Source organism: Sinocyclocheilus rhinocerous, unplaced genomic scaffold, assembly GCF_001515625.1.
Source record: "Sinocyclocheilus rhinocerous isolate Xijiao unplaced genomic scaffold, SAMN03320098_v1.1 scaffold2063, whole genome shotgun sequence".
NCBI lineage: Eukaryota > Metazoa > Chordata > Actinopteri > Cypriniformes > Cyprinidae > Sinocyclocheilus > Sinocyclocheilus rhinocerous.
In genome coordinates, this window is record NW_015636724.1 from 276117 (window position 1) to 287928 (window position 11812).

At 37.1% G+C, this 11812-nt stretch overlaps 1 protein-coding gene across 1 annotated transcript; it reads left to right on the plus strand.

Annotated features, from left to right (window-relative positions):
- The first annotated feature begins 1177 nt into the window (after window positions 1-1177).
- Window positions 1178-6401, plus strand: LOC107748069 (transmembrane protein 233). The gene is made up of 3 exons (XM_016562726.1): window positions 1178-1703; window positions 2696-2830; window positions 4794-6401. Exons 1-3 carry the CDS (start codon window positions 1320-1322, stop codon window positions 4803-4805), a joined length of 531 nt encoding a protein of 176 aa, XP_016418212.1. The 5' UTR covers window positions 1178-1319; the 3' UTR covers window positions 4806-6401.
- Window positions 6402-11812: the final 5411 nt, after the last annotated feature.

The following is an 11812-nucleotide window of genomic DNA, read 5'->3' on the forward strand; positions in this document are numbered from 1 at the left end:
TGAAATAAAACACACACACACACACACACACACACACACACATATATAATTGTTTCAGAATAAAGTCATCAAAATGAAGGAATTATTAATAAAACATTATTCTGCTTTTATTTTATATTAAATATTTTATAAATATTTAAAAATATATTAAGGTTTTAATATTAACAGACCATCAGGGTTATTATAGTTAACTAATGATAAAACTAAAACCATTAAAAAAATCTTAAAAGAAATGTTAACTTAAGTAAAATAAAATATAAAAAAACTTAAACTTATTTTATTCAAGCTAGATTAAGCTAGAATTCAGCTAAAATAAGTAAAACTAAAACTAAGGGGAAAAAACTATGCAGGCATTTAAAAACAAAAAATCATAAAAATGTCAAAAACACAAAATTAAAATGAAATAAAACTAACTAAAATTGCAATGAAAAAATGTAATAGTACCTCCGCAATACTAGAATAATGATATAATTATAGAATACTAGTAGTAAATAATTATCAATAAAATAGAATTATTAATAAAATAAACACTGTTGGCTATAAACTATCCTAACTACAGATAGATAGATAGATAGATAGATAGATAGATAGATAGATGACTGTCCAAACCTTTGACTTGTAATCTATAAATTATACCTTCTTTAACATTTGTTTTGAATATTCAATTTCTCCAGTGTGTAAAATAAAAGATAAGCTTTTGATATATTTACTGTTTATACAAATTGGAAGGAACATTCACAGCACTAAAATCCTGAAAATGTTTCATGCTGTGGTGTTACTCATTTTCCATGGAAAATGTATATTTTCATGAAAAATGTAAATATTAGTAGATATTTTACATTGCCAAATGCCCTCTAACATGTTACCTAAAATGGGTCTGGTTTGTTTGTATATTTCTCAGCTGGTTTGCAACATTTAACCATTTAATAACCATTGTTCATGAAGCTAGCAGAATTCCAGGGAACCAAGTAAACAAACAACTGAAAAGACATCCAAACTCTGATGACCGACCATCCAACACTTCGAGACATGGGAACAGTCGTGGTTGATCTGCCCCCTCTTGCTCTGTTATGTTCATGTTCACACACCTGATACCCTGTGACCCCAATACCACCCGACGGCCCCATGTCAAACCACACACACACACACACACACACACACACACACACAGAGTTTCTCAACATTTCTGCATTTGACTATTATTAGTCTAGATTTCTGTGAACGTCCTGGTGTCATTTTACAGTTTTATATATCTGCCAAATTTGAGAGATATATGGAAAATTACACACACTTAAACTTTGGCGACCTGGAATCCGTCCATGAGAAAGTGCCTCATCTCCCTGATCCCGTTACTCACGGGTTCTTCTTGCCTCCTGCCCAAAATACTCTTCATTTCATGGTGTTTCCTGACAGCCTGCACAGCTCTCATTGAACCCTGGTGGATTTATTCATCCCTTTCAACTCATTTATCTCCACTCTCAGACATTTGTCTGTTATTGGAGTGTTTGCCTGCCATCATGGCGACGGGCAGCGCGCAGACGGACGTGAAGGGCTCTCTGAACGGGAGCACGGATTTGTATCGCAGCTGGTTCGGTCCTACGGCCCCACGACCTCCTCTACGAAATTACCTGCTCCTGACCATCCTAACCTGCTTCTGTCCGGCCTACCCTGTCAACATTTTAGCCCTGGTGTTCTCTGTAATGGTGAGTTAACAATCATATCCGGCTGGACTGCGTTTACTAAAACTGGAAACCGCTTGTAATTTTATCTGCCTTTATATTAATGTCTGCATGAAAGCAAGGACTTATATTGATAGTTCACTTACTGACAAGACGTCAGGTATCACTATCATTACTGATTATATGGTTTTTTTTGGGGGGGGGGGGGACTGTACTAAAGCATAAAAATACCTTAATATGTTTACACATATTTAGAAAACATGCTAAGTTCACATACTTGTTTCTCTGAAAAAACAATGCTACAGACAGTTATTCTGCTTTGAAATGTGCGTTCAGTGTCGGATCGTCTGTTTTTGTTTTGGTCTGAATGATTTTGCCGACTGTCGGTTTATCCAATAGCATTTAGACACCCCGGGTTGCCAGTTACCGGAAAAAACTCATTCCTGTTGCGTGTCCTCAATCTGGCAACCCGCATGAGCGTCGAGTCTGAGGAGGAGAGAGAGGTAGAAACAACTCTTTCTGCTATTTTGAATTTGGACTGCAGTACCCATTTCAACCACTAGTTCAATATTACATTCTGCACCTTTAAGACTATGATTTCAACAAACTTCTCGGCCTATTAAACTGAAATGCTTAACTCATTATCTCTTTATGTTATGGGCATAATTCCTGCTGTTGTTTGTTGAAGACTCGTGCATGTTTGTTACTTGTTCAACTTAGCAATCAGACAACTGGAACCTAGCAGATGATAAAACAGGCCAATGAATGAATGAATGAATAAATAAATAAATAGCCACCTATAGCTAGAGACCAGAATATCATCAACTAGAACTTCTGCTGTATGTAAGACAAAAAAAAAATGTTGGTTTGATTGCTGATATTAGTTTGACTGGATGAACACACATACACACACACACACACACACACACACAGACAGACAGACAGACAGACAGACAGAGTTTGTGGTCTTGTGTCTGTATATATGTTAATTTGAATGTATCTTCTGTCTTTTACAGTCCAGAAACAGTTATGATCAGGGAGATTATGAGGGTTCGAGGCATTTAGGGAAGATGGCGCTCTATGTGTCCATTGCCTCCATTATCATCGGCATCCTCATCATCACCATCTTCTGCGCTGTGCATTTCAGCACGGTAACATACTGTCACTCATACTCTCTTGTCTTATATAATCATATCTCATCTCTTAAAAATGTAATTTGTGGCTAAATATTTTATTTTATTTTAAATGATATACAACCCCAATTCCAGAAACGTTGGGACGTTTTGTGAAATGCCATAAAATCAAGAATATGTTATTTGTTCATTCTCTTTAACCTTTATTTAATTGACTAAAGTACAAAGAAAAAAATGCCAATGCTTTCACTGGCCAACTTAATTTTATTTTGTAAATATAAACAAATGTTGATTTTGACGGCTACAACACACTCCAAAAAAAGTTGGGACAGAAGCATGTTTACCACTTTTCCTTTTAATTACACATTTTAATCATCTGGGAATTAAGGATGCTAATTTTTTGTTTTGCAAGCAAAATTTTTGCCCAGTCTCACTTGATACAAGACTTCAGATGCTCAGCAGTCCATAGTCGTTGTTGTCTGATTCTCCTTTTCAAGACTGGTCATACATTTTCAATAGGAGACAGATCTGCTGGCCAGTCAGTCACATCCACACGTGTCTACGAAACCATGCTGTTGTATTGTCTTCATCTAATAACCATGCACTTCCCATGAAAGTTGTCATTTTGATGGCAGGATATGTCTCTGTACAATCCCAATATATGCCTCCACGTCAGTGGTACCTTCACACATATGCCAGTCACCTATGCTGTTTGCACTGATGAACCCATATTCCATGACAGACGTTTGCTTTTGCATCTGTCGCTGATTGAAGTGTGGACGTTCCCTTTCGTCTTTGGGACTGACAATTTGATGTCCGTTTTCCCCAAAAACAAGTTGAAATGTGGACTCATCTGAGCACAGCACACATTTCCACTGTCTTTTTGACTATCTAAGATAGAACTCGCTGGCGTCTCTGCCTAGAATTGATGTATAGCTTTCTCCTTGTGTAACAGAGATTCAAGTTGCATTTCTTGATGCAGCTGCAAACTGTGTTAAGTGACAGCGGTTTTCCAAAGTACTCCTGAGCCCATGTGGCTATATTTAACACCGCAGCATGACGGTTTCTAATGCAATGCCATCTGAGAGCTCAAAGGTCACACATATTCAACTGAGGTGTCCTGCCTTGCCCCAAACAGACTGAGATTTCTCTGGATTCCTTCAATCTTTTCACAAAATTGTGTATGGTAGTTGGTAAAAGACCTACATTCTTTGCGATTTTGCATTGAGAAATTTGATTTTTGATTTGTTTGACACTTCTTTCGTGAAATTTGGCACAAAGTGATGAGCCACGATCAGCTTTGCTGGCAAAGACAATCATGACACCCTCACCTATTACCAGTTTACCTGCTTATTTTGGACTGTTTCAAAACAGTTTAACTTGGATATTCTATAACCTTTTCACTTTTATTATGCCTGTCCCAACTTTTTTGGAGTGTGTTGCAACCATCAAAATTAAAAATTGTTTATATATACAAAACACATTGAAGTTGGCCAGTGAAAACATGGGAAATCTTTTAATTGTTCCTTTGCCAATTAAATGAAGGTTAAAGACAGTTAACAAACCACAGATTTTTGATTTTATTGCGTTTTACAAAACGTCCCACCTTTTCTGGAATTGGGGTTGTATGTTTATTTATTTGACATTTGAATGTTAATTATGTATTTATTACAATATATTTATTTCTAGTTTCTTCCAACTTTCTTGATGTCACTTTCTCAAATATTATTTCAACCTGTCATTTTAAATTCTTTATGTTCTCAAAAAAGTCATAATCTACATTGTGAAATAATGACAACTTCATTTTACAACGAAAGAGGTAAAATATATATAATTATTTGTTTATTCTATATAATCCATTCAGTGGAATGCTGATGAATGAGGACATGTAAATTGGTTAATAAAATCTAAAAAATAAAATGAATGAGCCTGTAATGTTACTCTTTCTCTGATTTGACTCTTTGTGTTTCTGTTTGTTTAGAAAGATGTGTAAGATGACAGTATTTTGTCGTGCTGTGCTCTGGGTGAAGGACGTACACTGGGTCGCTCTGTCTGTTGAACTGAACGGAGATTTTAGTCATGAAACCAAGAGCAGGACAGATCCAGCACAGGACATCAGCTCTCCTCCATCTGCAGTCCAGCTCTAAATAAACATGCTTATAGAAGAGAGAGGTAGATGACGGGGCTTGAAAAGTTATGCCATTTTTGTCAAGAAATTTTTACAATCACATTCAATATATGCACTTTTAAACCACTGAATATTATGCATCCATGCACATACTGAATATGTAAATAATTTTGTAACCCACGCATGTCTGTTCTTTTTCTAATTCTTTTTGTGGCAATCCGGTGTTGAAATGTACAGCTACAATGGTTTCAGGGTTGAATGTCACTACAAAAATGATTAATAGTGACCTTAACTACTAAATATAATTTCAACACATCACACTGTTTACAGTCTTCAAGTCTTAACAGCTCTTATAAAATCTGTAAAAAAAAAAATAATTATGGAAAATGTAAATATTACCAATGTTGGTGCTTAGTGTTTTCCTCTGCCAGTAGATCATGAAAACAAGAAAAGGCTCTTTAATAAAAATAAATAAATACTGATTCTATATATTTTGAGTTTAAAATTTTCTCAGCTTTCATGTAGGCTAGTCTGTGGAGATGCTTATGTGTTGTCAGATGTTTTACAAATGAAAAAGACACTAATTTGGAAATAATGTTTTGATGAACTTGTCCTGATTACATTATAAACTTCGTTTTAAAAAAGCACCATTCATACAAAACTGAAATGTATAATTTTTGCACCACTAACGCCACCGCACGATTTTCCCACAACTATGTGTGGAACAACAACAACAACATCAACAACTACAATAATAATAGTAATAATAATAATAATGCAACAAATTGGCAGCAAAAGCATGTCTCGCATCTCAAGCAACTTCCATACATTATTATGGATATGGAAGTAAAATGAATTTCACTTATCAGTCTTAAACTTATGTAAGAAATAAAATCACTAACAGAAGTGAGAAAGGATAGCGTTATACTGAGATTGAAGCTATTGCCCCTCATTTATTTTTCTATCTCCCCCAACCCGCTTAATCTTCAGGCCAGAGAGCTGGTGTATTTGGAGATGTACCTTCAGCCCTCATTTGTGCTATATATAGTGTTGGGGCTCAATCCCGCGGTGGTGTCAGGGGCCTCTTGTTATCCCAGCGTGTTCAGGCCAGCGGGGTCACATGACACAGGATAGCTGGTTCAGCACTGCCTGTGCTGAAAAACACAAGAATGTCCCCATGCTCCTGGGAAACAGCCCAGTAAACAGGCTGAGTTAGAATGTGAAATGTGTTATGGGACATCAGGGGCGTTTCTAGCCTTTCATAAGTACTGGGGCACAGAACCCCCCATCAACAAGTTTCCCCATGTTTTCATACTCTTTCATGATACTGTTTTGGATATATTCCTCCCTCTTCTAGCTTAAACTATTCTGGACAATGTTTGAAACTTTGTATTGCTAGTACATCTTGTGTTATAGACCTTAAAGGGATAGTTCACCCAAAAATGACTTACTCACCCTCAAGCCATCCTAGGTGTATGTGACTTACATCATAAAAAGTGCTCCACACAGCTTCGGGGGGTTAATAAAGGCCTTCTGAAGTGAATCAAAGCATTTAACCATATTTAAAACTTTATAAACCGTAGTCTCTAGCTTCCTCCAACAGTCATACGTGCGATGACGAGAGAGTGGGACATAAGCGTAGCGTCAGCTCTGGTGAGAATCCTTTGTTTACAGCAAAGGAAAACCAGTCTCCTCTTGGCTTATATCGAAATCCTCTGGCATTTTTCTTTATAAAAACTCCTCGTTTTGTACTTCTAATTCGTGACTGGTGTTTTGTTTTGCTCTCTCCTTTGTTCGTCATTTCTCACCGGACATTACGTCCTGCTTCATCCGCTGGAACGCCACCCTCTCATGACGACAGTTAGAGGAAGCTAGAGATTATTATTTATAAAGTTTTAAATATGGAGATTTTTTTTTTTTTACACAAATGCTTCAATTTACTTCAGAAGGCCTTTATTTACCACCCACCGGAGCCGTGTGGGGCACTTTTTATGATGGATGGATGCATGTTATTTTGCTTCAGAATCTTGAACACCATTCACTGCCATAATAAAGCTTGGAAGAGACAGAATATTTTTTAATGTAACTCTTTTTAATCTAATGTAACTGTATTCGTCTGAAAGAAGAAAGTCATATACACCTAGGATGGTTTGAGGGTGAGTGGGGTAATTTTCATTTTTGGGTGAACTATCCCTTTAAGGCAGGGTTCCTCAAATCTTGCCCTGGAGGGCCAGTGCCCTGCAGAGTTTAGCTTCAACTCTGATCAAACTCACCTACCTGTGATTTCCTAACGATCCTGGAGACCTTGATTAGCTTGCTCAGGTGTATTTGATCAGGGTTGGAGCTAAACTCTGCAGGGCATTGGCCTATTATTGTTAACAGAATGTTCATTCAAAGTTACGTCTTTAATAATATTCTCAAAACCTCTCAAAACACACACACACACACACACACAGGTTTGTTTTTGTGAAAAGTGGGGACATCCCATAGGCGTAATGGTTTTTATACTGTACAGACCGTATATTCTATTGCCCTACACCAACCCTACTCCTAAACCTACCCCTTACAGGAAACTTTGTGCTATTTCAGATTTTCAATACACTCCATTCTGTGTGATTTATACATGACAGACGTTTGCTTTTGCATCTGTCGCTGATTGAAGTGTGGACGTTCCCTTTCGTCTTTGGGACTGACAATTTGATGTCCGTTTTCCCCAAAAACAAGTTGAAATGTGGACTCATCTGAGCACAGCACACATTTCCACTGTCTTTTTGACTATCTAAGATAGAACTCGCTGGCGTCTCTGCCTAGAATTGATGTATAGCTTTCTCCTTGTGTAACAGAGATTCAAGTTGCATTTCTTGATGCAGCTGCAAACTGTGTTAAGTGACAGCGGTTTTCCAAAGTACTCCTGAGCCCATGTGGCTATATTTAACACCGCAGCATGACGGTTTCTAATGCAATGCCATCTGAGAGCTCAAAGGTCACACATATTCAACTGAGGTGTCCTGCCTTGCCCCAAACAGACTGAGATTTCTCTGGATTCCTTCAATCTTTTCACAAAATTGTGTATGGTAGTTGGTAAAAGACCTACATTCTTTGCGATTTTGCATTGAGAAATTTGATTTTTGATTTGTTTGACACTTCTTTCGTGAAATTTGGCACAAAGTGATGAGCCACGATCAGCTTTGCTGGCAAAGACAATCATGACACCCTCACCTATTACCAGTTTACCTGCTTATTTTGGACTGTTTCAAAACAGTTTAACTTGGATATTCTATAACCTTTTCACTTTTATTATGCCTGTCCCAACTTTTTTGGAGTGTGTTGCAACCATCAAAATTAAAAATTGTTTATATATACAAAACACATTGAAGTTGGCCAGTGAAAACATGGGAAATCTTTTAATTGTTCCTTTGCCAATTAAATGAAGGTTAAAGACAGTTAACAAACCACAGATTTTTGATTTTATTGCGTTTTACAAAACGTCCCACCTTTTCTGGAATTGGGGTTGTATGTTTATTTATTTGACATTTGAATGTTAATTATGTATTTATTACAATATATTTATTTCTAGTTTCTTCCAACTTTCTTGATGTCACTTTCTCAAATATTATTTCAACCTGTCATTTTAAATTCTTTATGTTCTCAAAAAAGTCATAATCTACATTGTGAAATAATGACAACTTCATTTTACAACGAAAGAGGTAAAATATATATAATTATTTGTTTATTCTATATAATCCATTCAGTGGAATGCTGATGAATGAGGACATGTAAATTGGTTAATAAAATCTAAAAAATAAAATGAATGAGCCTGTAATGTTACTCTTTCTCTGATTTGACTCTTTGTGTTTCTGTTTGTTTAGAAAGATGTGTAAGATGACAGTATTTTGTCGTGCTGTGCTCTGGGTGAAGGACGTACACTGGGTCGCTCTGTCTGTTGAACTGAACGGAGATTTTAGTCATGAAACCAAGAGCAGGACAGATCCAGCACAGGACATCAGCTCTCCTCCATCTGCAGTCCAGCTCTAAATAAACATGCTTATAGAAGAGAGAGGTAGATGACGGGGCTTGAAAAGTTATGCCATTTTTGTCAAGAAATTTTTACAATCACATTCAATATATGCACTTTTAAACCACTGAATATTATGCATCCATGCACATACTGAATATGTAAATAATTTTGTAACCCACGCATGTCTGTTCTTTTTCTAATTCTTTTTGTGGCAATCCGGTGTTGAAATGTACAGCTACAATGGTTTCAGGGTTGAATGTCACTACAAAAATGATTAATAGTGACCTTAACTACTAAATATAATTTCAACACATCACACTGTTTACAGTCTTCAAGTCTTAACAGCTCTTATAAAATCTGTAAAAAAAAAAATAATTATGGAAAATGTAAATATTACCAATGTTGGTGCTTAGTGTTTTCCTCTGCCAGTAGATCATGAAAACAAGAAAAGGCTCTTTAATAAAAATAAATAAATACTGATTCTATATATTTTGAGTTTAAAATTTTCTCAGCTTTCATGTAGGCTAGTCTGTGGAGATGCTTATGTGTTGTCAGATGTTTTACAAATGAAAAAGACACTAATTTGGAAATAATGTTTTGATGAACTTGTCCTGATTACATTATAAACTTCGTTTTAAAAAAGCACCATTCATACAAAACTGAAATGTATAATTTTTGCACCACTAACGCCACCGCACGATTTTCCCACAACTATGTGTGGAACAACAACAACAACATCAACAACTACAATAATAATAGTAATAATAATAATAATGCAACAAATTGGCAGCAAAAGCATGTCTCGCATCTCAAGCAACTTCCATACATTATTATGGATATGGAAGTAAAATGAATTTCACTTATCAGTCTTAAACTTATGTAAGAAATAAAATCACTAACAGAAGTGAGAAAGGATAGCGTTATACTGAGATTGAAGCTATTGCCCCTCATTTATTTTTCTATCTCCCCCAACCCGCTTAATCTTCAGGCCAGAGAGCTGGTGTATTTGGAGATGTACCTTCAGCCCTCATTTGTGCTATATATAGTGTTGGGGCTCAATCCCGCGGTGGTGTCAGGGGCCTCTTGTTATCCCAGCGTGTTCAGGCCAGCGGGGTCACATGACACAGGATAGCTGGTTCAGCACTGCCTGTGCTGAAAAACACAAGAATGTCCCCATGCTCCTGGGAAACAGCCCAGTAAACAGGCTGAGTTAGAATGTGAAATGTGTTATGGGACATCAGGGGCGTTTCTAGCCTTTCATAAGTACTGGGGCACAGAACCCCCCATCAACAAGTTTCCCCATGTTTTCATACTCTTTCATGATACTGTTTTGGATATATTCCTCCCTCTTCTAGCTTAAACTATTCTGGACAATGTTTGAAACTTTGTATTGCTAGTACATCTTGTGTTATAGACCTTAAAGGGATAGTTCACCCAAAAATGACTTACTCACCCTCAAGCCATCCTAGGTGTATGTGACTTACATCATAAAAAGTGCTCCACACAGCTTCGGGGGGTTAATAAAGGCCTTCTGAAGTGAATCAAAGCATTTAACCATATTTAAAACTTTATAAACCGTAGTCTCTAGCTTCCTCCAACAGTCATACGTGCGATGACGAGAGAGTGGGACATAAGCGTAGCGTCAGCTCTGGTGAGAATCCTTTGTTTACAGCAAAGGAAAACCAGTCTCCTCTTGGCTTATATCGAAATCCTCTGGCATTTTTCTTTATAAAAACTCCTCGTTTTGTACTTCTAATTCGTGACTGGTGTTTTGTTTTGCTCTCTCCTTTGTTCGTCATTTCTCACCGGACATTACGTCCTGCTTCATCCGCTGGAACGCCACCCTCTCATGACGACAGTTAGAGGAAGCTAGAGATTATTATTTATAAAGTTTTAAATATGGAGATTTTTTTTTTTTTACACAAATGCTTCAATTTACTTCAGAAGGCCTTTATTTACCACCCACCGGAGCCGTGTGGGGCACTTTTTATGATGGATGGATGCATGTTATTTTGCTTCAGAATCTTGAACACCATTCACTGCCATAATAAAGCTTGGAAGAGACAGAATATTTTTTAATGTAACTCTTTTTAATCTAATGTAACTGTATTCGTCTGAAAGAAGAAAGTCATATACACCTAGGATGGTTTGAGGGTGAGTGGGGTAATTTTCATTTTTGGGTGAACTATCCCTTTAAGGCAGGGTTCCTCAAATCTTGCCCTGGAGGGCCAGTGCCCTGCAGAGTTTAGCTTCAACTCTGATCAAACTCACCTACCTGTGATTTCCTAACGATCCTGGAGACCTTGATTAGCTTGCTCAGGTGTATTTGATCAGGGTTGGAGCTAAACTCTGCAGGGCATTGGCCTATTATTGTTAACAGAATGTTCATTCAAAGTTACGTCTTTAATAATATTCTCAAAACCTCTCAAAACACACACACACACACACACACAGGTTTGTTTTTGTGAAAAGTGGGGACATCCCATAGGCGTAATGGTTTTTATACTGTACAGACCGTATATTCTATTGCCCTACACCAACCCTACTCCTAAACCTACCCCTTACAGGAAACTTTGTGTGTGTTCAGATTTTCAATACACTCCATTCTGTGTGATTAATAAGCGTTTTGAAAAGTGGGGACAATGTCCTGAAAAGTCACCTTCTCCTTCTTATACCTATGTCATACCCTTGTCATTATACAAATTTATGTCCTCATTTGTCACAAAAACGCACACACACACACACACACACACACACACTCACACACACACACACACACACACACACACACACAGACACACACACACACACACACACACACACACACACACACACACACACACACACACACACA

Coding starts and splice junctions, on each gene's coding strand:
- LOC107748069 (XM_016562726.1), top strand. CDS start 1,320: ATGAGAAAGTGCCTCATCTCCCTGATCCCGTTACTCACGGGTTCTTCT. Junction 1,704..2,695: donor CCCTGGTGTTCTCTGTAATG/GTGAGTTAACAA, acceptor TGTCTTTTACAG/TCCAGAAACAGTTATGATCA.